The 26,806-nt window shown below is 46.6% G+C and overlaps 1 protein-coding gene across 3 annotated transcripts in view; it reads left to right on the plus strand.

Moving 5' to 3' along the window:
• KIF3C (kinesin family member 3C) overlaps window positions 1-22,237 on the plus strand; it is a 35,183-nt gene extending 12,946 nt beyond the window's left edge. Inside the window, exons 2-8 of one of the 3 annotated variants that reach the window (XM_046663570.1) lie at window positions 5,960-6,061; window positions 6,755-6,877; window positions 7,987-8,105; window positions 8,584-8,700; window positions 19,212-19,320; window positions 19,490-19,662; window positions 19,902-22,237. In XM_046663570.1, the coding sequence (XP_046519526.1) occupies window positions 5,960-6,061; window positions 6,755-6,877; window positions 7,987-8,105; window positions 8,584-8,700; window positions 19,212-19,320; window positions 19,490-19,662; window positions 19,902-19,995 (837 nt within the window). In that variant the 3' untranslated portion in view covers window positions 19,996-22,237. The remainder of the gene's footprint in view (window positions 1-5,959; window positions 6,062-6,754; window positions 6,878-7,986; window positions 8,106-8,583; window positions 8,701-19,211; window positions 19,321-19,489; window positions 19,663-19,901) is intronic. The other 2 variants (XM_046663572.1, XM_046663571.1) reach the window with 2 other exon arrangements.
• Window positions 22,238-26,806: the final 4,569 nt, after the last annotated feature.

Here is a 26,806-nt window from a genome sequence, read left to right on the forward strand (position 1 = left end):
CAGATTTTGTGCCAGGGCCAGCCCCCTCTCCCAGCACAAGTCAGGTTCTGTCAGGCAGGGCTTGGCTGATAATGTGGACTGGGCAAGTGGGCGAGACTTGGCGAGTAATCAATAAGGCAAGTTCACTTGTCATTCGGACCACGTCTGTGCTGGGTCCCGGCAGGGCAGGCAGAGAAGCACGGGGGCGGCGGGCAGACGGAATGGAGTGATAACGGGCAGTCAGGCATCGTCCAGGAATTCTCTTCATGGAGTTTGGGGCCCAGCCACTGGGCAACATCCTGAAGCAGAGTTCTAGGTCCAAGGAGGAGTCTAACGTGGAAGCAGATTGGCAAGAACCAACCCAGAAACCAGTCCTGGGAATCATGTCAAGGGGGTGGGGGTGGGAGCAGGGTTGGGACTTGGGGACCCTGATAGTCTTGCCTGATGCATCAGATTCCAGGCCTAATTGGCAGCTCACATTCTGTCTGACAGTGTCAAAATGCGCTTCTTGAACCCATTTCGACGCTGTCAGGCAGAATTTTGAATGAAGAGAGCCTGAGACTAGGTATGGGTAGCTGGAGAAGGTGGAAGCCGAATAAACAAAGAATTGTTTTAAATCACTTAAAAATCACCAAAAAAAAGCATAAAAGGGTATGTTGTGAAAGGAGAGAACAGGCCTCCACAAGACTACCTAGAAGGTATAGAGAATATAAAATAAACGGGGAGCCTCAATTTCATATCCCTTATTATAGCAAATTTTTAAAATAATAATACTTGATGCCTATGACTATAATAAAAGTGGCTCCACTATTTATGGCTGGCAGTGTTTAAGTGGTATAAAACGTTAGAGAGGTAACTTGACATTATGTTCTAAGATAGATAAGATGTTTACAATCCTTTGTCAATTCTTGAAATTTCCTTCCAAGAAAGTCATCTAAAGAAGCCAGGGGCCGGTCCCGTGGCCGAGTGGTTAAGTTCACACACTCCGCTTCGGTGGCCCAGGGTTCAGATCCTGGGCACGGACGTGGTACCACCCCTTAGGCCATGTTGAGGCAGCCTCCCACATGCCACAGCTAGAAGGACCCACAACTAAAATATACAACTATCTACTGGGGGGATTTGGGGAGAAAAAAAAAAAGAAGCCAAAAATTACGTACACAATGGTGTTTATTATAAACAACCAAATGTCTTATAATGGGGTTAATGAAATATATTATAAATTACCCACTCTAAATATTGTTCAGTCATTAAACTTGTAATCATAAACCTATGGAAGTAACAGAAAAGGCTTGAGATACTTGATAAAGTAGAAATAGGACATAACCTTGTATTTATTCCATGTCTATAGATGTGAAAAAATGACGTGTGCATATGGGAAAATCTGGAAAAAACAGGGAAAATAAAAGAAGCTGATTAGCTCTGGTGAGGAAAATGTGGAATCTTTTCTCATTTTGTTTTATTTCAGTGGTTATTTTCATGTTAGTGCCATTTTTGTTTTCTGAAAGGAGAGAAAGACAATAAAAGGTTAAAAATGTGTGCCCAGAATCGTTTAATAAATTGTTAAGTATTTAATCCAGTTCTCCTGAGATAACAAATTCTATAAATTTATTACCTTCTATAAACAGTAGAACTTTCCTGTATTTGTCCTAAAAACTGAAGGTATAAGCTCTTACTCTGTGATCCAGAATTGATTGGAAAAGTCTGGATCTTTCCTTTTCACACCTGTTTTGATTGTATAGTTTGCAGGCCCATCCTCTTAACCTTTCTTTGTCTTTGCAGAAAGAGTCCTATTTTTTTTAAGTCTCTTATAATAGCCCTTGGATGGCTTCAGCCGCCCTTCTCTGGATCTTCTCTCTCCTTCGTGTCCCCGGAGATGCAGTGAGGGAACTAGACACAGTACTCCAGATTCAGCTGCATCATGGTTTTATATTAGGGTAGAATGATTTTTGTTTTGTTTCCAAAAAGCCTTCATGATGGTGCCTGGCCAGATGCTATTGGCTATTTTAGCTGTGGCAGCATATTAAGCCAACGTCTTCTGGGAACAATAGAGAATTACTCCCCCTTCCCCTTTTTTTGGCTTATAACTAATTGCTCACAGCTATCATTTACTGAATAGAGCTAGGATTATTTTTTCCCAAAATGTAAAGCTATAATTGAAGCTCGTCTGCCATTTTTTGTCAGCTCACAGGGCCTAGAAATGCTCTTGTACTTTACCACCTGCGAGGATTGGGGGGCATCTGTGGAGGTGGGTATTTCACCAGTGCGGTCTTTCTTGCACGATTTCTGGTGGAGATCAGTCTTTTGTTTAACGTTTGAACAGTTTTCCATCTAGAGAGATGCCATGTACTGTAATAACCTTGGAGATGAGTCAGACAATTTCCTCCTGCTGGAGACATGTTGCTTTTCTTTCAGCAGGTTCTGCTTCCTCAAACACTCAACACAGTGTCTGCCATGGGAAGAGCATGGGCTTTGGAGCCAGGCCGACCTGGGTCTGGATTCTCCATTTAAATTTAATGGTCATGATGTGACCTTGGATGGATTACTTAACCTCTCTGAGCTTTCATTGGAAATATGATGGTGCTAATATTATGCTCCTTAAAGCGTGTCACACAAGTCACCAGGGGATCTCGTTACAATGCGATTCTGATGCTTTAGGTCTGCATAGGGCCCAAGGTCCTGCATTTCTAACAAGTTCACAGGTAATGCTGATTCTGGGGACCTCAAAAAGCAGTGATTCTCAATGACTGAAATTCTCACATTTGATTGAAATCACCTGGGAACCTTTAAAAACCACCAATGCCTGGGCCTCACCACCTGCCTCCCTCCCTGATTCCAGTTTAACTGGCAGTGGGGTATGGCCTGGGCCCCGGGTCTTTTAAAAGCGCCCCCAGGTGATTCTACTGTACATTAAAGTTTGAGACCCCCCCCCCCCCCCGCCCCCAAAGTTATTAGGAGTAAATGTGAAATACCTGGCGTGTAGCGGGTGCAAGGAAAATGATGATTTCTTCCTCTTGGTTCCTTGCCCTGTACTTCTCGAGCCACCCTGGTCCCCAGTGTTTAAATCAGGCAGGAAAAGCCAGGGCATCACCTGTTGCCCCAGCCTCCCTTACTGCAGTCTTCTCCAGAGCATCCGGCTTGGGAGTTTTCACAGCTAGTCCCTAGGGAAGGCACTGGGAGTTTTAGAAAAGCTCCCCATGATTCTAATACGCAACCAAGTTTTAGAACTAGTGTCTTTTTATGAGGTGGGGAAGAGTTAAGGACACTAGAGTCACATAAAATGCCAAGGGAAGTGCAAGGACTCAGGGCTGGAGTGGACAAGTGTGTCCCAGAATGGGGGACCAAGCCAGACATCAGGTCCCCAAAGATTCCATTACCCGGTGGTTAGAGGGACTGCTTGTCTGTGGCCCACGGCAGTAGGGGCTTCCTCCATGTGCAAGAGAGACAGACTGCCTCCTCTCCTTCCTCCCTTCTCACACCCATCCCATCCCTCCTGCCCGGTTCCCAGATGCTCAGACCTGCTGCTCTGCCCTTTTACCCTGCAACAGTGGGTGAAGGTTGGTCAATTAAAGGAGGGGAATCTGCGATAAAGAGCTACTTTTGCTCTGCATTAGAGAGCCCAGGAAAAAGGCCTGGAACGCCCTGCTGGGACAACCCCCGGATTCCTTTCAGGTCGCCTGTGTGCCAAACACTGTCCTAAGCCCTAGGACTCTGAGATCCGAGTAAGACATGATTCCTGCCCTGAAGGAGCCCACAGGGAAGACAGGATGTAAACAAATAATGGTCTATTATGAGAAAATAGGAGGAATGTGTCCTGGGTATTGAGGAGGCCCAAAGGAGGACATGTGCAGATTTCAGGGAAGCAGAGAAAACGTCCCAGGATGCTCAGGCTGCGTCTTGCAGGAGAAGCAGCAGCTCTCCAGGTGGACGTGGAGTGAGAAGAGAAAGAAGCCCAGTGTTGTGAAAGGCACAGCACATTCAGGGAGTTGGGAACTCTTGGCGGAGCTGGAATGCAGGGCACACATGGGGAGTCAGCGGGAAGAGGAGACAGCCCACGAAGCCTGTAGCTGCTACAGACTTTGGGTTTTATCCTGCAAGGAATGGAGGCCCATTGAATAGTTTGTGGCAGAGGAGAGGCATGCTCAGACTTGTGTTTTTGGTGGATCCCCTGGGTTCCATGTAGAGATGCATAGAAGGGGAAACTGAGACAGTGGGGAGCTCATCGCAATAATCGAGGTGAGTCATGAGGATCTTAGTGAGTCAGCAGGTGTCATGGGGATGAAAAGGAGGGAATGGTGTGAGCCATACCAAGAAGTCAGACTTGATGGGATTTAATGACTGGCCAGATGTAGGGAGTGCATGAGATGCAGGGCGGGGACTAGAATGACTTAGGTAAGTTGCCTAAGGCACAAAATTTAAGGAGTCACTCAAAGTGTGGTGCAAGTGCTGACCTTGAGTGAGAAGGAAGAGTCTAGGATGAGTTGGGGTCTGTGATGTAGTGGTGGGCTGGATGGTGGGACATTAACTCGGAGAAAAGCCCAGGCCAGGAGGTATGAGGGCAGCAGGTGACTGTGGTGTGGCTGGGAGGACAGGCAGCTGTTGGGGCCCCTTCGTTTTCAGCACCTCTCTCCTCGGCCTCCGAGGCTGTGTGTGGCTGCTGTGCCTGGCCCAGCTTTGCTCAACATCTGATGGCACCCTCACACAACCTGACCTCTGACTTCCCAAAAGCAAACTTTAGCCCCTGGCCTGCTCTGTCTCCAGTGATGGGAATCTCCCAGGTGGCACAGGGGCCCTCTGCTCCCCCATTCTGACAGCAACCCCTGCTTTGAGAGCCCTCAGGCAGGTCAGCTGGTTCCACTGGGAAAAATTCCAGTGGGGAGGCCGCCAGATTCTTCAGGTGGCTCAAGGTGATTTCAGCCTTCCGGAAGGGATGAAATCAGAGGACAGCTGTGGTGTCCTGGGGCGGCACCCTCTGATCAGCAATAGTGAAAATGCATCTTAGGTAGTCACAGTTTACACCGGTTACACAAATCTGTTACCATTTAAGCTTCAGAATCAACAAGGACTGTACAGAATGTCTGCGCCCAGCACTGGGCTAGGGGCTTTCACACAGCGCAGGGGCACCCAGAGTGAGACTGGGGGTGCTGGGTTCAAATTTCTCCTCTTTGTTGACCAACTGCATGAGCTTAGGCTGGTTACTTGCAGTTTCTTCATTTGTTAAGTGGGGAGAGGAATAGCACCTCTCTCTGAGAGTGAGGATGGAGATAGTGTCTGTTGGGCTTACTTAGATCAGCCCCCAGCAGACAGTGCTCAGCAGATGTTTGCTGGCCATCCTGGAAGAGAGGCGACTCCAATATCACAGGTGTGAGAACTGAAGCGGGTAAGTTGGCCTTGCAGTCAGTGGGTAGAACCCAGGTCTCTCTGGCCGTCTCTAAAGCTCATGCTGCTTCTGGGACCCCATGTTACCCCTTAGTGCTGCCGTCTTCTCCTTGTGGCTTTTCTTCTGCTTTCTGCGTCAGCTACAGGTAACACCCTTTTCTGCTGCCTGTGTTGAGAGCCCTCTTCTTGTGTCAGGGTCAGTTAGCTAAAGGGCTGGGCTGCCCAGTGACCGTGTCCTCTGTCTGCCCCTCTTAAACACCAGCTGGGGCTGCTTGCCAGGATTAGATTGCACTGCACCCACCTCCCAGGCACAGTGAACCAACCTTTCCCCTGCACCTGAAGCAAACAGAGCACGTGCCCTAGATTCCCTGAGGGCTTCCCTCTCTGTCTCACCTAATGGTCCTGCTGACAATGGGAGCCTTGTGCTGGGGCCTAGGAGGCTGGAGGGAAAAACCTCACTCTCAGTGAGGGCCACGAGGCCCCGTCTGGGACACATCTTCTGTCCACTCCTGGAAGGGCCACAGAGCGGGGAAGCCAGACTTCTCCAGCTGGGGATGCTGTGGCCCTTTGAAAAACCTCTCTCTTAACCCTTCTGTGTCCCCAGGCCATGGAGAGCAAGCTGCTCATTGGGGGCAGGAACATCATGGATCACACCAATGAGCAGCAGAAGATGTTGGAACTGAAGAGGCAGGAGATTGCTGAGCAGGTAGGGCTGGGGCCTTCAGGTCCCCTGTGGGTGTGTGGCCTTGAGGTCATGTCTGCGGGGCATATGGCACCAAGCCATGTTGGACTCAGGATCCCTGGAATTACCGTGCTGAGAGCCTAAGGTGTGCCGCCCCGGATCCCATGGGTCTACCAGCCCAGGGCCTGCCTCTGGCAGGGGTACTGCTGGCTGGTGGTGAGAGGAAGTGGTGGTTCCTCGTGATGTCAGCCTCCACAAGGCACCTGCTACCAATTCTGGGGCCGTCCACGAGGGTGTTCTTTGCTAACTGTGTGACGGTGTCCTAAATCATCAAGAACCACAATTTTTGGTCTTACCAGTCAACTGTGATACTACGTGGAGAGAGTGAGCCAGCTGAAAAGCCAGTATCATGGGCATCCGTATGTGTAGTTGACACCCCTAAGATGTGCCAGCTGTTAGGGCTGGGGTCTCCATCCACACGGGGTAATGTCTGGCAAAGTCATGGCCTTATGAGCTGAGAAGGTTCAGAAGGCTCCACTGAGGACGGGGCAGGAGCAGTGGGTGTGGGCCATGGGACCCTCACCTCTCTCTCCTGGCACTTATGGCCTTAGTGAAGCCAGGTCCCATGATAGGCAGAGTGAGCCTGTCCCCTGTGCCCCCTTGGCCCGCCCCAGTACATGCTGCTCCACTGAGCCCCTGTGCCCTGCCTTGGCCTAGAAACGCCGTGAGCGGGAAATGCAGCAGGAGATGATGCTCCGAGATGAGGAGACCATGGAGCTCCGGGGCACCTACACATCCCTGCAGCAGGAGGTAGAGGTCAAAACCAAGAAACTCAAGAAGGTGAGATGCCACAGGAGGAGCGGGCAGGGTGTGTGCGGGCCGGCGGCCTCTGCCGAAGACAGTCACCTGTGTGCCTTAGGCCCCCTGCCCCACTTTGCCTGAACTGCTGAGCCCCTGACTCACATGGCCCGGGCTGCTGAGGGGAGGAGTGGGGGAAAGCAGGGGTCTGGCGTTGGGGGGAATGGAGCCTTTTCTCCTGTGCCAGGCTGGGCCTGAGAGGCTGGGAAGGCTGGCACTTCCAGTCTCCAGGGTTGCCAACCTCGAGGTCCTGGGTAACTTCCCTCTTTACGGTGTTACCAGTGAGTCGCAGTTTGGATAGCTGGGCCTGGACCAGGGCCAGGGGAGTGGCGAGGAGGCCCGAGGAGACTCAAGCCTGGGGAGCTCAGAGAGGGAGCACAGGGCTCTCCAGGACATGTGAAGGGATGAGAATATCTGGTCACCAGGACCCTGCAAAGTCCATTGTTGGGGAAAGCCATACATTAGATGAGGATATAGGGTCTGGATGCTGGGAAGAACCTGGGGAGCCCTTAGAGTTGCCGATGTGGCTGCCCCGGAGCAGGCCAGGCAGAGGCCCAGCCACAGTGGCAGTTTCCAGGGACACCTCTCAGTGGGTTAGGAGTGCACCAGGGTCTGTGCTGTCCTCCACACCCCCACTTCTGAGAGCACCTGGAGAGGCAGGGATGGGACGGATCATCTTGCAGACTAGCTTAGCCTCCTTCCCTGCCTGAGGCGGGACCAGCAGTTCTGTACCTGTCCTGATTCTGGCTCTTCTCTTAACTATTATGTGACCTTGAGCAAGTCCGTGCCTGAATTTCCTCATCTATAAAAAGAGGGTATTAGACCAGCAGGTCCCTTGAGTCCCTTTCATTTTGAACATTCCACTAGGCTGGCAGCAGCTGAGAGAGAGCAGGGAACAGGCCACCATGTAGGAGGGATGGGGCCGCACCCAGTTCATGGTGGGGCAGCAGGAGGGAGATTCAGACCAGGCCATGGCCTCAACCTGGGCTGAGCTGGCGGACCCTGAACCTGCAGCTGTCAGGCCCATGCTGGGTGGCTGGGGTCTCCTGACCTCACTGTGCTGGCTCTGAGCTGCGCGTGTCTGCATCCAGCTCTACGCCAAGCTGCAGGCGGTGAAGGCGGAGATCCAGGACCAGCATGATGAGTACATCCGCGTGCGGCAGGACCTGGAGGAGGCGCAGAATGAGCAGACCCGGGAACTCAAGCTCAAGTAGGGCCCCTTCTCTTCCCATTCCGCATCCTTGCAGCCATCACTCATTCTGGGCCTCTCCCTGACGGGCTCCTCTCCTTCCTGAAGGCTGGTTCTGCCTGTCCACTCACCCATGAGTCCGTGTGTCTTAGGGATAGAATGAGTCTAAGGGACAAGGGAGAGGCCCAAGTTCTGGAGCTTCTTCTACCTGCTGTTTCCTCCTCCTTCCTTTCTTGTGCCTGCATTTGATGAACCCCCCAAAGTGCATGCTGGGTGCTAACCAAAAGTAACCCCAAAGGCCCTGAGCCTACAATCTTTGCATTAGAAGCAGTGATTTTCAAGCTCTGTTGTTTCTATAGGGAACCCCAACTTTCTGGTTTTTCCACCTCCTCTCTTCCCTCTGCCTCTTTGCTCCTTACTTCTAATCCTTCAGCCTTCACATGCACCATGCGGTCTCTCCCTCCCCAAATCCCCATCTCTGCCTCCTTCCTGATCCCAGGTACCTAATCATCGAGAACTTCATCCCCCCTGAGGAGAAGAACAAGATCATGAACCGGCTTTTCCTGGACTGTGAGGAGGAGCAGTGGAAGTTCCAGCCACTTGTGTCAGCCGGAGTGTGAGTCCCTCTCAGTTGTCTGGGCCTACCGACTTGCGAGCCCACCCCAAGTTGAGGGTGGCCAGGAGCCTGTGGGGAGACAGAGGTTTTTGTGGACTGGGGTGATGTGGGAGGATGCAGATGGGGGATGGGTTTCTGAGGACCTAAGGGAGGCGTCTCCGTGAAGGAAGGGTGTTCTGACAAAAACAGAATGTCTCATTGGCCTGGGATGCAGAGAATACCCCGTGAGAGGCCTCCGGAGGAGAGGAAGAGCATCTCAGCTTCTTGGCGATCCCAGGGAATACTAACATTTGGCCAGTCTGGTGAATCTTCATTTTTCGGGTGCCAAAAACAGCCAGAAACAAATATTTGCGCTACTGTGTGTCGGGCACTGTGCAAGACTCTGCAGACAGAAGGTAAATCCGACACAGCCAGAACTGTGAGCTCCAGTGTGTCCAGTGGAGAATACAGAGAAGTAATCACATCAGGAAGTGACAGAGTTGTGATCCAATCTTTACAGCCTCCCTCAGCTGCGTGAGTTAGCATTTCCACCTGTTTCCACATCCTAGCCCTTAGGTACAGTGTGTCCATTGGCTGGGTGTGCAGCTCCCTCTGCTGGTTCCCGTGAAGAATAAGCCCAGATGTTCAAGCCCAGCAGAAGGACTGCTTCATCCAGCTGGACCACTGTGCCTTAACTGAAAATCTGTATCCATGGGTATTTAGGAGGCCAGATACCAGTGGACTTCCCTGGAGATTCTTTGCTCTCTCTCTCCTAGGAATATTAATGCCAAGGTAGGGCAGGAGACTCCAGAGCTGGGGTGGGAAGCTAGCTGTGGATGTCTACAGCTTCTTACTGGAGCGTCAATGCTTACTTAATCTGTCGACTTTCTGAAAGGCTGGTCTTACCCACAGTGACACTGCACACGTTTGTAAATAGGTTGATGAGTAGAAGACTTTTCAATGGTGTCGCTTTGGACTTAAAATCCACCTTTCCAGTCTAGGTAGAGACCCACAGTAGAGTACAGCGTCTGATGCAGAGTTTCTCCCTCTGGCCACAGCTAGAATCTCCTGTGAGTTTGGCTCCAGAGAGCCTGATTTAAAGGGTCGCGGGTGGATCCCAGGACTTAATTTTTTTTCCCAAAGCTTCCAGGTGCTTCTGCATGGAAGCCAAGCTTGAAAACCACATCTCCAGTGCCCTCTGCTGGAGGGAGATGCTGATGAGGCTTCTGCTCTATAGGGTTATTTCGTGCTTAGAAAAGTTCTTGAGCTGAAATTTGCAGGTGCAGGAATTTCTTCACATTGGGTAGAGATGGGATGAGAGAGGCTCTGAGAAGGCATGAGTCTTTTTTTTTTTTTTAATTATTTTTTTTTAGCATGAGTCTTTTTAAACTTCTTATTTTGAAAAATAAGGATTGCAAAAATAGTACAAAGAATTCCGTATATGCCTCACCCAAATTCACTGGTTGTTAATCTTTTGCTACATCTTGCTGTGTTAATTCCCGACCCCCTCCAACCATTTAAGTTGCAGACATCCTGACCCTTTACCTGTATTTCCTAAGAAGGAGAACATTCTCTTACATAGCCGCAGTACAATGATCAAAATTCAGGAAATTTTATATTGACACAATACTATTATATAGGCAAAATTTAATTTTAGCCAGTCCTTTGTGGCAATTTCCTTCCTCTCCCCCGTGCCTCCCATCTGAGATCATGCATTGCATTAATTGTCACACGTCTTTAGTCTCCTTTAATCTGGAAATGAGAAAGGATCTTGATTTGAGTTTTGCAGTGTCATGCTTCAGAGTTTATTCATTTCTCACAACATTATTCCTGCAATTTCGACTTGACTGCCTAAGCACACGATCCAGACTTCAAAGCATGGCGAGTGGTTTGCCTGAAGCTGAGATGAGCCTTCTGCTTAATGATTATGCATTTCCAATCTTTTTTTCTGTTTTTCTTTAAGTTTACATTCTTCTTTTAAAATAACTTTTAAATAACTTCTTTTTTTTTTTTTCAAAAATAAAATGGTTTGCATGCAATGAAAAACCACGGACAGATTTTTAAAATTAAAACAGCTATCTTAAAATAGCACACTTTAAATAATTTTTAAAGTAGATACCGGTAATGACTTTTAAAAAGAAAGAAGTCCTCCAAAGTATGGATCTGTGTCTACTGTTTAAGTGTTGCCCTTCCCAGCCCATCGTCTCTTATCCCTCTCTTCTGCTTCAAAGGCACCTGGCTACGGTTCTGAGCTGGACACAGTGGGGCTAGTTCCTTGTGATGTTCTTTCCCCACTTTTCCTCTCTCTTCTGATTCCCTCCACCATCCTTCTTGCTGGAGGAAAGTAATGCAAAGAGAGAAGGAGTCAGTGTTTTCTTTGCCATTGGGAAAGCCTGAAAACTCTGATCATTCCTTGAAAGCGTCTGGCTTTAGCTTACTCTGTAGTGCTTTCTCTTCCATAACTCTTTGGCAAGAGTCAGTCCCGACCATACATACCCCTTTGACAGAAATCTGCAGAGTTGCTCCCAGCCTGCATTTGCAGGGCTATGTTAGTGGCGCTTCTAACTGGATCCCAGTTGGACTGCGTTCCCTAAAAAGTTTATATTAAAAATATAAAGATATAAATATATTCACGAGCTTTTTCAAAATTATGGTTAAGTATATTCACAACTTAGCCATGCTATTTTATGCAGAATATGAGTGTACCTGCTTGGAATACATACAGAGTATATATTTCATATAGAAAATATCAAAATATATCTGGGTAAGGATAAAAGGTATGAAGGCAATTATGACACACCAGTGTTCTCTACTATATTTAAATACAAATTATATAAACACATATTATAGACTTCTCTAAGAAAAAACTTCAATAAATGAATTACTTCAAAAAGATTATTAATAAATACTGGGTAATCAACTATATGCGATTCTGAACTACTGCTATAAGTTTTTTTCTTTTTTTAATATCACTGTCCATTTTGTTGTATCTGATAACTAATAAGTAATATTTAGCTCAGAACTTTAAAATAAAATCACAAAAATATAAAAGAAAAATAGATCTAGGAAGTTTTTCTATGAAACAAATTTTTTTAACTTTAAAAAATTTTTTTTAGCAGCAATTGGTGCTTAAAATAAAGTAGAAACAATTCCCTCATAATTAGAATCCAGTTGTGACTCTGACTCAGCACAGAGAGCCTCAGGCTAGCATGGTGGTGCAAGAGTTGCTGGCCTGGACCTCCCAGCTCATCTGCCCCAAGCCCCTCATTTCACAGTGGAAGATTGAGGGTGGGAAGGCCCTTGACCACAGCTTTCCCCATTTCAGGGAGCCGTGGGGTCTGAGGCTGTGCAACAGGCTGCCTCCCATGAGGAAAGGGAGCATTGGGTCCCACTATCTGCCACATAATTTAATCAGGGCTGAAAAACTCTTTCCTCCCAAAGCATGTTTAACTAATCAGGGCATTGTTCCATTTGCTCAATTCAAGTGTGGAATATTTTGTCTTACTTTGGCCTGTGGTATTCTGGGGAGGAGAACACTGACGGCTGCTCAAAGGGAGAGGGAAAAAGCATTGTAGGAAAGCAATTACCCAAAGTCATGCTGTCCCTTTAGAAAGCTTCTGTTGGGAGAACGTTTTCCCTTCTCCTCCTCTAGTATCTACCCCCACACTCCTCCCCTTGTCTCTCCCTAAAACAAAGAGTTATTGTCAGGCAACTCTTGAAACACACCCATATGGACTTATTTTGGAAGCCTACCCCTTTATCTTTTTTCTCCATCTACTATCTCTATGCCACTGCCAGTTGACACGCAATAACTTCAGGTGAGGCACCTTCCACAATCACGAATGATTTTGTATTAAAGTTAGTTTGAAAAAACATTTTTGCAGCCAGCTCTAGCAATAACTATTTTACAAGTGTGACCTTTTATTTTTAGTTTCTTATAATTAAATTTATTTTTAATTGTGTTTATACAAAACTGTCTTCTAAGAGTTGGGTATTTGGCAATGTCTGTGGTCCATGGTTTACAGTTCACAAATTCTGCTTGTAACTTCAGCCCTCGGACCTTCACAGCCCAGCCACGCTAGATTCTTTTCAAAGGCATGGTGGTGCAGTAGTAGAAAGAGACTGGCCTTTGGATTTAGAACATTCTGGTTTCTAGTCCCTACTCTGCCTCTTTCTTGTGGGCTTGAGAAGGCTTTTTAACCTCTCTGAACCTAAGTTTCTTCACCTGTAAAGTTGAGATAGTAAATGTGCCCTGCAGGATTGTTGAGGTTGAAATGAGACGGTTGTGGGAGGCTTCAGGCCGGTACCTGGCCCAGGGGAGATGATCCATAAATGGTGGCAATCATACCAATATGCCAATATCCTAATTACAGGGACTCCAGAGAAACCAGTTTGCCTTCATCCCTTAGAAGTGCCATAGAAGGGCTGTTTGGTTTGTTGCTTTTGTTTTAGATTTTGATTTTTTATTCAGGCTGCCTCCGAGTTTAGAGAGAGAGCATTCCTGGCTCTCAATAGAATCAGGATAGAACCTTAAACTGGTTTTGTTACAGAGGCAAAGTTTACCTCAGTGAGAGCATTCTCAGCTCTGGGTTGAGTCCCAGATTTAGTCCCAGGCCTGTGACAAGTGAAGAGAGTCTGAAACGGGGAGAAGTTTCGGCCTTCCCAGGTGGGGGGTGGGGGGTGGGGCAGGGCGAAGGGCCACGGGAGGAGTGAGAGCTTAGACCTGCCGGGGAGTGCTGCCAGGTGGACAGCTGCCCTGCGGGCACAGAGGACCAGATCGTGGAGGAAAGTCAGGTTTACTGTGGCAGTTGCTTATGAAGGACCTTGGAAGGAAAACACACCCTCTGATGTTGGTGCCTGTTCTCAGAACAGGAGAGGAAAGGGGATGATCAGACAAAGCTGGTGATGAGAATGGAGTCAGCCCCTGAGATGGAGCTGAGATGACTTTTTAGTATTACGGGGAAAAAATGTGCTAACAGCCCTATGGAGGGAGGATCCTAGGAGAACTCTTAGGATCTACTAAACACGTGATAACTGTTGTGGGTCTCTGTTGGGATGAGTAGATCCACGCAGAGCCAGGCCTCCGCTTTGGGCTGTCGCTCACCACCTGCTTCCTACAGAGGGATCAATCATGGAAAGTAGGCCTGGGGCAGAAGAGGGAGTAGATGGGAAGTTTGGTGTCCCAATTATAGACTCCCCTCCCCCAGCCCCTTCTTCCCACATGCTACCCAGAAGAGCCCTGGCATCTTTATTGGGTCAGGCTGCCAATTCACACTGATCCACTGCCCTGCTCGCTCAGCCCTGTCCTTCTGTCCTGTTCCCGGAGCCCGCAGCCTTCAAGGCGCACTTCAGTGCCAAACTGTTCCATGTGTACTCCTGAAAGACAGTGCAGCATCATAAAAAGGGTATTTGGGAAGGCCCAATTCTGAGTCTGTTCCTAATTGTATGACCTTGGACAGAAAGGCACTTGGCTTCTCTGAGCCTCCATCTCCTTGTCTGCCCTGTCTACACCTCGAGAGGTTGTTGTAAAGTTCAGATGGGGTGCATAGATGCACCTTATAAATGATAAAATGTTATTTTACTAATTTTCCCCCTCCCTTCTAAGAGCTGTGACCGATGCTGCCACTCTCCCTGCACACAGCCTCCCCGCCTCCCGGAGGCTATGCAGCTGCAGAGCGAGCTGGGGTTTCCACAGCCTCCTCCTTCCTTGCTTTCATCTATCAAGAAGGGTCAGCAGGGACCCCCATGTGGAATCCAGCACTCTTTTATACCCTGATAGAACGAACCATGAGAATGTTATTTCTCAGTACTCTCCACTGCAGAAGGCAGGCACTGTTCTGGTGGCTCCTGCACGCCTTGTTCTCCTCTTCAAGGACAGAATGTCCTATCTGTGAATTACTCGGCTTGTTTCTTCTCATCTTCTGTCTTGTGTCTGCCTTTTGGCTTTCTTCATTGCTTATTTGTATCCCTGCTTGACGTGTGGAACTGAGGATAAACCATCATCACCGCTGCCACCCGTCGAGCTCTTGCGGGGCCCTGTGTTGAGTGCTTATCTTGTTTCATCTCAGCAGTTCTGTGGGACAGGGGTGAGGTTGCTGAAGCTCAGAGATGTTAAACCACTTCCTGACGTAACAGAGCTCTGAGGGGTGGAGCCAGCATTCAAACTCCCATCTGTCTTACTCGAAAACCTGTATTTTTTTTTTTAATGGAAATAACTTTCTTGTTTTCATTCCTATCTTTTTTGTTTGTTTTGAATAATAAAAGTGATACATCACACTCATCAAATTGCTGAAAGTAAAAAGTCTGACATACTATGAGTTGGCTAGGATGTAGAGCAATGGAAACTTTCCTAGGTATAACCACTTAGAAAAGCAATTTGGCAATATCCTGTAAAGTTGGAAATGAACACACCCTCCAACACAAACATTCCGTTCCTGGGTGTATACCCCAGGGAGACTGTTGAATATGTACTTGAAGATACCTGTACAGAAATGTTCACAACAGCAGTGTGTTAATAGAGAGAGGAAAAAAGGGAATCAACCTAGATGTCCATCAACAAAACAATACATATGAAACATATATATATATAAAATGCTATATTGAGACTTTAAAATACTCAATATAGTTAAACTTTAATAATATAACCTAGAGCCACATGGATAAATCTGAAAAACATGTGTGTTGAACACAAAAAAAGGGCAGTAAGTACACCATACAGTTTAAAATTTAGAAATAGGCATGCAAATACTATATATATTATGTTTATAAATACCCACATATATAAATAAGTATAAAAACATGCATGACATTAGTAAGCACCAAACTCAAGAGAGTGATTGACTTGGATGGGTGTCTTAAAAAACTGTCTGTGTTTTATTTCTTTTTTTTTTTTTTAAGATTTTATTTTTTTTCTCCCCAAAGCCCCCCGGTACATACTTGTATATTCTTCGTTGTGGGTCCTTCTAGTTGTGGCATGTGGGACGCTGCCTCAGCGTGGTTTGATGAGCCGTGCCATGTCCGCACCCAGGATTCGAACCAATGAACCCCTGGGCCGCCTGCAGCAGAGCACGCAAACTTACCCACTCGGCCCCGGGGCCAGCCCTGTGTTTTATTTCTTAAAAAAAGATTTGGGGGCCGGCCTGGTGGCGCAGCGGTTAAGTTCACACGTTCTGCTTCAGCGGCCCAGGGTTTGGACATGGCACCACTCATCAAGCCATGCTGTGGCAGGCGCCCCACACATAAAGTAGAGGAAGATGGGCACGAATGTTAGCTCAGGGCCAGTCTTCCTCAGCAAAAAGAGGAGGATTGGCAGCAGATGTTAGCTCAGGGCTGATCTTCCTCAAAAAAAAAAAAAAGGTTTGGTGTTAACACAATGTTATATAACAAAATGTTCAGCTTTGACAAAACTGGATGGTAGGCATACAGGTATATATTATTTTCTATACTTTTCTGAATTTTTGAAATAATTCATTAGATATAAAGTTATACATATTCATAGTAAAAACATTCAGATATTGCAGAAAGACGTAAAGATAATAAAAATCACCTAAAATCACACCATTCAAACACAATAACTATTAACGTTTTGTAGAATATCCAGACTTTTTTCTAAGCTATGCACATGTATGCACAAATGTACACACAGATTTCTTTAAAAACAAGAAAAAAACCTCATCTTTTTATTTGCTTTTTAATTTAATATATCGTGGAAATCTTTTCATGTCTACATAGAGCCACACATGATTTTAATGACTACATCATATTCCTTCACGTGGCTGAATAATGATTTCAGTGGTCCCTATCAATGCACATTTGGTTTGTTTCTAATTTTTTGCAGTTGTGAATAATATTGCAGCAAACATCCCTGCATGTAAATTTTTGTCTCTCTCTCTACTTCCTTAGGAAAATTCCTAGGAGCGACAATTTGGGTTAAAAAATAGACACTTTGGGTCTGGCCTGGTGGCATAGTGGTTAAATTCACACACTCTGGTTCTGTGGCCCAGGGTTCGCAGGCTTGGATCCTGGGCTCAGACCTACACACCACACATCAGGCCATGCTGCGGTGGCATCCTATGTACAAAATAGAGGAAGATTGGCACAAATGTTAGCTCAGCGACAACCTTCCTCACCAAAAAAAAAGGAAAAGAAAAGAAAAAAGAATATGCACTTTTGAAAAGCCAACCCTGAGTTTTATTTTGTTTGTTTTTTAAATGACAAGTTTATGGAGATGTAGTTCACATATAAAAGTCACCATTTTAAAATGTGTAGTGGGTTTTAGCATGGTCACAGGGTTATATAACCATCACCACTATCTAATTCCAGAACATTTTCATCACTCTGAAAAGAAACCCCTAACCTATTGGCAGTCACTCCCCATTCTTCCCAATGTCCCCAGCCCTGGCAACCACTAATCTACTTTTTGTCTCTATGAATTTGCCTATTCCAGATATTTCATATAAAGGGAATCATACAATATATGGTCTTTGTGTCTAGCTTCTTTTGCTTAGCAAAATGTTTTCGGGGTTCGTCCTTGTCGTAGCATGTATCAGTACTTCATTCCTTTTTATTGCTGAATAATATTCCACTTTATGGATATACCACATTTTGTTTGTTTATTCATCAGTTGATGGACATTTGGGTTACAGTCAGCCCTCCATATCTGCAGGTCCTGTATCCGCGGGTTCCCCATCTGTGGATATGGAGGGCCAGCTAAGGGACTTGAGCATTCTTGGGTTTTGGTATCCACAAAGGCGGAGGGACAGGGGGTCCTGCAACCAATCCCCTACGGATACTGAGGGACGACTGTATTTCTGCTTTTTGGCTATTATGAATAATGCTGCTATGAACATTCACATACAGGTTTTTGTGTAGGCATATGTTTTCTGTTCTCTTGACTATGTATCTAGTAGCGGAAGTGCTGGGTTATATTGTAACTCTATGTTAAAAACTTTTTGAAGAACTGCCAAATTGTTTCCAAAGTGGCTGCACCATTTTACCTTCCCACCAACAATATATAAAGGTTCCAATTTCCCTCTATCCTCACCAACATGTGGTGTTATCTGTCTTCTTAGGTTATATTCATCTTAGTGAGTGTGCGGTGGTATCTCTTTGTGGATTTTTTTTTAAAGATTGGCCCTGAGCTAACATCTGTTGCCAATCTTTTTTTTCTTCTTCTTCTTCTCCCCAAAACTCCCCAATACATAGTTGTATATTCTAGTTGAAGGTCCTTCTGGTTCTGCTGTGTGGGATGCCACCTCATCATGGCTTGATGATGGGTGCTAGGTCTGCGCCCGGATCCAAACTGGTGAAACTCTGGGCTGCCGAAGTGGAGCACACGAACTTAGCCATTCGGCCACAGGACCAGCCCCTCAGTGTGGCTTTGATTTGCATTTCCATGATGACTAATAATGTCGAACATCTTTTCATGTGCTTCTTGGCCATTTGTATGTTTTCTTTGGAGAAATGGCTGTTCAGATGCTTTGTCCATTTTAAAATTGGGTCGTTTGTCTTTTTATTGTTTTGTACGAGTTATTTATATATTCTGGATACAAGTCCCATATCACACATATGATTTGAAAATAGCTTCTCCCGTTTTTTAGATTGTCTTTTCACTTTCTTTATTACGTCTTCTGTAACACAGAAGTTTTTAATTTCCATGAAGTCCTATTTATTTTTTCTTTGTCTGCTTGAGCTTTTAATGTCATATGTAAGAAACCATTGTCTAATCTAAGGTCCTGAACATTTACCCCTATGTTTTATTCTAAAAGTTTTATAGTTTTAGCTCTTACATTTAAGTCCATGATTCATTTTGAGTTAATTTTATATAGGATGCAGGGTGAGAGTCCAACTTCATTTTTTTGCCTGTAGACATCCGGTTGTCCCAGTAGGATTTGTTGAAGAGACTATTCATTCCTCATTGAATGGTCTTGGTACCCTTATAGAAAATCAATTGATTGTGAATATAAGGGTTTATCTCTAGACTCTCAATTCTATTCCTTTGATCTATATGTCTGTTTTTATGCTAGAACCATACAGCCTTGATTATTGTAGCTTTGTGATAAGTTTTGAAACTGGAAATGTGAGTCCTCTAATTCTGTACTTTTTCAAGACTGTTTTGACTATTTGGGGACCCTTAGGTTTCAAGTCTGAGTTTTTAATCATTTTATTGTGCCAACTCCTATGAAGGAAAATGAAAAGCAGAACCACAGATTACCAATGGTTTTGTGTAGTGTGTGAAATCAGTATATGAATCTGAAAGCTAAAATAAGATTGGACTGACTTTCTTCATCTCAGCCCTCGGTCAAATCTTTTTATTGTGGAAAAAAATTGAAGCAACAAGAATGAGGAAATATGTGCCTCCTTGTGTTATACTAGTTTTAGTTGTCAAGTTGTATTACAGCAAAGAGAAGAAAACTCCAGAACCTGTGGTCTGCAGGCCCTCCCGGCTACCTGAATGATACTTAATTCCTCATGTTATCACTTTTCCTTTGTGTTCAAAGGAAATTCATTCTAATATAGCCTCTTCCGTTCAGCAGTAGCAGCCAAATGAAGAAGCGGCCAACGTCTGCAGTGGGCTACAAGAGGCCCATCAGCCAGTATGCTCGGGTTGCCATGGCCATGGGGTCCCACCCCAGATACAGGGTAAGGAGCTGGGAAGTAGAAGGGGGGAGGGGAGGGGAGAGAGAGCCCAAGGGAGGTGATGCTCATAGCCTCTTCTTCCTCTACGTACCTCCTCATCTTGCTACACCCGGTATTTACTGAGTGCCTAGAAGATAAAGTCATCATGTCTGGCCTGATATTCCCACCACAGGCTGAAAACATAATGTTTCTGGAGTTGGATGTGTCCCCTCCGGCTGTCTTTGAGATGGAATTTTCTCATGACCAAGAACAAGACCCCCGTGCACTACACATGGAAAGGCTCATGCGATTGGACAGCTTTCTGGAAAGACCTTCTACATCTAAAGTCCGAAAGTCCAGGTCCTGGTTAGTACCACCTTGGTCAGGGTAGACAGTGGACTCAGGAGGCATGGAAACCACGTGGCCTGGTTGAGGATGAAGAGGGTTTTGGTCGTACCCAAAGGGCATGAAGGGAGGGTGATGACTGGGGCTGTGGGGGAGGAGCTCCTACAGCAACAGGATAAGGGAAAAGGAAGTCCTCACTTTTCTGTTTTTTGCACTTCCCCAACCTCCCCATTCACCCACCTTATCCCTACCCCCTGCAGGTGCCAGAGTCCTCAGCAGCCTCCACCCTCCACCACACATGCCTCGCTGGCCTCCGCTGCTCTGCGCCCCACGACAGTGCTAGACCACGAGTGACAACCTTCAGTCAGGCTGCCCATCTGACAGACTCCTGGGATGGGGCAGCCAACCCTGGATCATCTCCCCTGCCGCTCAGTGTGCGTGTGTGTGTGTGCATGTGCGTGTGCATATGTGTGAGGGGGTGAGAATCTGGCGGACCGTGCCTCTGCCTGCTCTTCTTAGCCTCCTTTATTTAATTAATGTTATTTATTCGTGGAGCTCAGTTAGTGTGGGAGAGATGCCCTCACCTGAGCCTGCCGTGGTCACTGCATAGCCTCCTTTTCTTCTGACTTTAGACCCCTCTCCCCCAAGTCAGACCTCAAGCTCCTCCCCGTCAGCTGCCCCAAGAAGGGAAGGTGGCCAGTGCCTGAGAAGAGAGTGCTTTTTTCTACCTGTCTCACTGCATAATTTCCATCTCCTCCTATGCCGAAGGAGAGCCGCTCCTAACCACTTCTGGAACTAGAAAAATGCTAGTGTCCCCTGAGGACAAGAGACATCGTGACAGTGCTCCCAGCAGAGAGAGCCCCGCTCTCCACTTTCTGGGCCTCAGACAACCTCTTTTGGCTTCTCGGGCTCCTTTTCAAGGACTTAAAAGACCTCACCAACACAGCCCATGCTCTTCAGCTTTGGCAAGAACTCATGGCTTCCCAAACTCTGCTTCCTGCCCACCTTCCCAATCCTTGGATAGGAATTGTGAACCAACCAGTTGCTGCCTCCTGGGGACCTGCAGGAAATGGAACAATAATGGAGACAACGTGGACAGTCATCAGGGGAAGTCCCTCTTCTGGGTCCCTTTGTTTCTGTCCCCTCTGAGAGGTAACTTTAGTCGACGAGCGGTCAAGCCAACTCCCCACTTTCGAGATGCTGCTCCTTCCTGCTTTGATCATTTTCCCTGCAGCTGCTGGATCCCAGTTCATAGTGGGAGAGATCGATGCCATTCTCCCCCTGGCTAAACAAGGGATCTGAATCTGTTGCTTTTCCCCTCATTTAGCACAGGAGACGGCGACTCAGGCATAATCTGTCAACTTTGCCCATTACCGCTGTTTCTGCATCACATTTGTTGGGCACTATCTTGTTGAAATCTGACCCTTTCTTCAACATTGTGCAAATTGGTCCCTAGGCAAGTACCCCTCACCTGCCTTTGTGACATCCCAAGATGTCTCCAGGTATCTCAAGTGATAAGTAAATTTCTACCAAAAAAAAAAGAGAGAGAGAGAGAGAGATTAGTTTTCATTGACTTACTTTTTAAGTGTTTATTTTGGTAGAGGGGTAAAGAGGTAATCAAGAAAGAAAACATGTGGTTTAGGATTTCAAAAGGCGGTAATAGTGGGATCTCCAGTTCCTAGCATATGAGAAGTTTAGTCATTGGGGTAAAGGCATGAAACTGACAGATCTGCCTGAAATTTGGTGTGTGGGAGGGGGCAGTGGACCTGATCACCTGGTTATTCTCTTTCCATCAGGAAATGAACTCTTCTTGCACTGGTCAAGTTCTGCTCTAAGGACCAAGCTCTGGTTTGGTTCAACTCAATGATGCTGTCGTTTCTGCTGTAATTACTGGACTACGTGGTTGGGCAACTCAGTTGCCATTTGCTCCTGTCCATCGAGGGGATAACATTTTCCTCAGAGCCCAAGAGATTATTTGAGACTCAGGATTCAGCTGTGGCTGAGACAGGAGTTGTGTATAGAAATCCCCCAGGTGGCCTGGGCACAGGGGCACCTCTGGGCCTGCGTCAAGCAGCCTCCCCCACTGACCTCTTTCTCGTTTGTGGATGCAGCAGTACATGTCACCCGCATTCATCACTGGGACTCTGCATTGTCTGGTCACTCAACCCCCACAGTCTTATAGCACAAGATACCCAACTTCACCACCCCCAGTCTGAGGGCTGGGCCCAAGGTGTGGTCGGAGGAGGAGCTCCTGCCTGCAGTTTTGTGTACGTGTGTATGTGTGTGTGTGTGTGTGTGTTTGTGTGTGTGTGTGTACCTCCACAGGAGACACTCTACACTCAGCGTAAGATATGCTGGGAACAGGGCCACCGGGGTGGCTGGATCTCAGTTTCTGTCTCTCTCTCTCTCTTTTCCTTTTGATGTATCAAACCTTTGATTGACAAAGTAAGGGCCTTGATTAGGACCAAATTTCCATGTCTGTGGCTATGGTCTTTATTTAGGACGACAGTTAACAATGCAGTGGCCCATTCTTGTCACTCTATACATATGACTATACAGGACATATGTAATATATAAATATATATATAAAACATTACCCTCTGTCTCCTTGGCTTAGGATGAGGCCTCTCTGTTGAGCTGAAATGCACCTGCAGCTCAGTGCTGCCAGCAACCTGCAGGCCCCAGCCCTGTTCAAATTAACACAGTCGACAATAAAGGAATGAGTATCGGACAGAGTTGGGTGCCTGCCTTCTCTTCCCTTTGTTTCTTCCTACTTTCACTCCCTTTTTCATTTTCTCCCTTCTCGCCTCCTTGTTTTTCCAAGAGGGGTTCAGGAGGACATGGAGCTCAGCTGCAGTTATCAGCACCTGGAAAAGAACTGACTGCTTAATAAAAGGGGATCCATCTGCCCGGGAGGGCTGAGGGGAGGGCCCAGGCTCCAGTGTGAAGTCTGTGCCAGAGCTATGGCAGCAGCTGCTTGAGTCCTAGGCGAGGGCTCCCCACCCAGTTAATTTGAGCTATTAGCAAATTTCAGAATGGCCTAGATGCTGTCCAGATCAGCTGTCAATATCATTTGACAGCTCCGCCCTGTTTGCTCTTCCATTTATCAGAAGAGAGACTAAAGCGGGAAATAATGGTGTGTAAAGCACATAGACGTGCTTGGCACACGGTGGGTGCTGAATTAAAATAAAAGACTGGCTTCCCCTTATCCTCTGGTCCCGGAGCCTCTTTCCCTCCCTCTGGGTTCTAGCTGTTGGCTCCCTGTAGCACGGAGGTCTTACAGGAAATGAAAAGTAATTGCTGCTAAACAAACAAACACAAAGCCCCTGACTCCAGGGGAGCACCATGGTTGGCCTGGTGCACAAGGCATGGCAGTGAGCCCGTCTTTGGGCACTGATGATTTTGGAGGAGCTCCCTGCCTCTGCGCTAGGCTGTGGCCCTGAGTTCTGGCAGGGCTGGAGAGCTCTGCTGTTTGAGAGGGATTTGCCAGGTGTGTTAGGAAACTTAGACACAAACACTCATTTAATCCTCCCTGGTGGGAATTATTGTCACTGGTTTACAGATGAGATTTAGGGAAATTAATTAACTTAGGTAAAGATGTGTGGTTAGTGATGAAGCTGGACTTCCAGACTCTAAAGTCCATATTTCTTTTCTCTGGGCTACGCTACCTTTAGCCCATTTGTATCTCAGGAGAACTGATAGGAGAAAGCCAGGGGCAGAAGGGCAGAGTGGTTGAAAATACAACCAAATCTCCAGACCCACAACCTGGGGGGGCCTATTTTAAAACCACCATTCCTCCCATTGGCAGGGGGTCTCGTGTGGCTGGGATGGGTAGAACTCCACAAATCGGCCAGAGGGTAGGGGCTCACCCTTGGCAGGGTCCATTGTTGACTGTTTGCAGATAAGGCAACTGCCATGTTTCACTTCTTCCTCCAAGACTTGGCTCCTGAGCTCCACAGAGTCACTTCTTTCTGTTTTCAGATGCCCAGGGCTGGGGAGGGGGTGGGTGTTAGTTAGAATCCCTGGCCACTACTGAAGTTTCCAGTAAGCTGGCCTGAGGGAAGTAAGGACCCAGAAGCGTGCAGTCGACCCCAAGGGCAAGGACAGAGCCAGGGCTCTGGAAGGACCTGGTGCTGGGGACTCGAACACCACAGAGACCCTCTCTGTTTCTCACAATTCTTCCTGTGTGGGATGCGTGCTCTTTCCTCAGCTGCTCCACTTCATGATGTAGGAAACACGTCTGCCAGCAGCTCTCTGTTTACACGGTCCGGTGATCTTGGGAGACTTAGAATCCCAGTCCCAATACCAAATTGATGGGAATGTGATTCCCATTCAGTAGTTTGGGTCAGGTGGTTGGGAACGTAATATATGAACAGGTTGGGAACGCAATATATGAACAAGATCTCCAAGAGTTCTACTGCTGGAACCATGTTTATGGGGGAGATGAAAATATATTTCTCAAAAAAGATGATGGGGGTAGCAGTCGGGATGAGGTGTGCTCTGGGTAGTCAACAAAACAGATGTCTGTGACCAGTGTGTCCATCACCCAATGGCTAAAGGAAAATTTGCTCTGAGCTTATCCTATTATTCTGGTCAACTTTCTTTTTATTGTTTTTAGATTTTTTTTTTCTTTTTCTCCCCAAAGCCCCCCGGTACATAGTTGTGCATTTTCTTTTTTTTTTTTCAGTTATGGGTTCTTCTAGTTGTGGCATGTGGGACGCCACCTCAGCATGACCTGATGAGTTGTGCCATGTCTGCACCCAGGATTCGAACCAGCGAAACGCTGGGCTGCCAAAGCGGAGCGCGCGAACTTAACCACTCGGCCATGGTGCCGGCCCCTGGCCATCTTTCTTATAGCAGATCACCTGCATCAAAATTACCACCCTCGGAGATTCTGTTTCATTAGGTCCAGGAGAGATGCATGTGGTAGACACTACAGGTTGCCTTTCCAATATCCATTTTTCCCTTCTTCCTTACTTACAAAATAATTTTGTTCAAGGAGGGCAGTGCACAGCCAACTAAAAGTACTCATTCCCAGGCTCCCTTGCAGCAATGGTGGCTGTGTAACATGGTTTAGGCTAAGGGGATGTAAGTGGAAGTTGACTAGGGATTTCTGGAAATGTTTTTGCTTTTCTGTACAGACATTACTCCTTTCTCCTCTTCTCCTTTCTTCTTCCTGCCTAGAACTCAAATGCACCTCCTAGAAGTGCATTCATTCATTGAACAAATATTTATTGAGCACCTGTAACCCATACATTCCCAGTATTGTTCTAAGAGCTGGGAATACAGCAGTGAATAGAACAGACAGAAGTCCCTGTCCTCATGGTGCTTACATTCTAGGCTGGAGAGAAAGACATTAAGCAAGGAAAACATATTGCATGTCAGATGATGATAAGCATGGTTGAGAAAAATAAAGCAGAGAAGGGAGATGGGGAGTCCCAAGTACTAATGGTAGCGGGCGTGGGTGCAGTTTTAAAGTCTTTACCAAGAAAGTGACATCTGAGCAAATTCCTGAAGGAGGTAAGGAAGTGGACTCTATGAGAGGGAAAGCAAACGCAGACTTTGTGAGTAAGAGTTTGTCAGGCTTGTTCAAGGAGCAGCCACCATATTGCAACTTCAAAGCAACAAGTACTACGTGTAAAGGTTGATGGAGTGGAGAGAAGGGAGACACAAGTTCCTGATGGAGTTTGTGCTGCTGCACCAGCCTGCGTCTGTCCACATCTGGACTTGTAATGGTGCCAGAAAAACCCCTAGAGATTTAAGCCAGGGTTAGGGGGATTTGCCAGGAATCTGTATTTGAAACAAGCACCTCTAGGCGTTTCCAGTGAACACTCGCTAAAGCCTGAGAATCTGGATCCCAGCCATTTGTGATTCCAAGTCATGATCACTGTGGGCCTGCCCTTCGACAAGGGCCAACACTGGGGCCACCTGCCTATGCAAACAGCAGGACTGCGCTCCAGGATGGAAGGGGCACAGGGCCCAAAGCCACTCAGGGCACCTTGGAGCCCCTGTGCTCAGCCACATGTTGCTTCTTCACAGCTGGGGGAGGGAGGGGACAGTTTGAGCCAGAAAACCAAAGTGATGATTTAACATCCAAAGCTCCTATTTTGGAATAAGGAAAAGTAGACCCAGAAAAGGAAAGGGATTTCCTCTAAGTCACACTGATAGTTAGCAGGCAAGATGGGCCTGGAAAGCACAAGGACTTACTAGTCAGACACACTGTTTCATTGTTATTTATTTTATTTTCACTTTAAAAAATACTTTTAAACTCACAGAACAGTTGCAAAAATTGTGCTAAGAACTCCCACATACTCTTCACTGGGAGACCCCGCTCAAGTTTTGCCAAGTGTCCTAAGAATAACCTTTATAGCAAGAGGACCCAATCCCGGATCGTGTATTGTACTTAGTTCTCCTGTCTCCTTAGTATCTTTTCTAGGAGAGTTCCTCAGTCCATTCTGGACCTTTACACCCTCAACATTCTTTAATATTGCAGGCCAGCTAATTTGTAGACTGTCTCTCAATTCAGGTTTGTCTGTCTCCTCATTAGATTCAAGTGATGCTCAGAAGTGACACTGTGGTCACTGTATCCCATCAGGTGGCACACGATGACAGTGCTTTGTCCAATTACTGGTGATGTTAACTTTGATCATTTATTAAGATAGTGTCTTGGGGCCAGCCCATCGGTGTAGTGGTTAAGTTCCCGTGTTCTGCTTCAGTGGCCTGGGGTTCACAGGTTCGGATCCTGTGCGTGAACCTACACACCGCTCATTAAGCCATGCTGTGGCAGTGTCCCACATACAAAATAGAGGAAAGATTGGCACAGATGTTAGCTTAGGGCCAATCTTCCTCACAAAAAAAAAAGAAAAAAGGAAAAAGGTAATGTCTGCCAAGCTTCTCTAGTGTAAAGTAGTTACTCTTTATCCCATTGTAATTAATAAGCATTTTGTGAGGACATATCGTGAAACCAAGTAAATCTCCCACTCTAAATTTCACCCACTAGTTTTAACATCCATTGATGCTTCCTGCTTAAATTAATTATCTCTATATGGTTGCTAAATGATGGCTTTTTAATTGCATTATTTCTTCTACATTTATTGATTGACATTAACTTCTGAGAAACAGCTTTCTCTTCTCCTTATTTGTTTGTTTGTTTATATCAATGTGG

Source organism: Equus quagga, chromosome 5 (genome assembly GCF_021613505.1).
Source record: "Equus quagga isolate Etosha38 chromosome 5, UCLA_HA_Equagga_1.0, whole genome shotgun sequence".
Classification (NCBI taxonomy): Eukaryota; Metazoa; Chordata; class Mammalia; order Perissodactyla; family Equidae; genus Equus; species Equus quagga.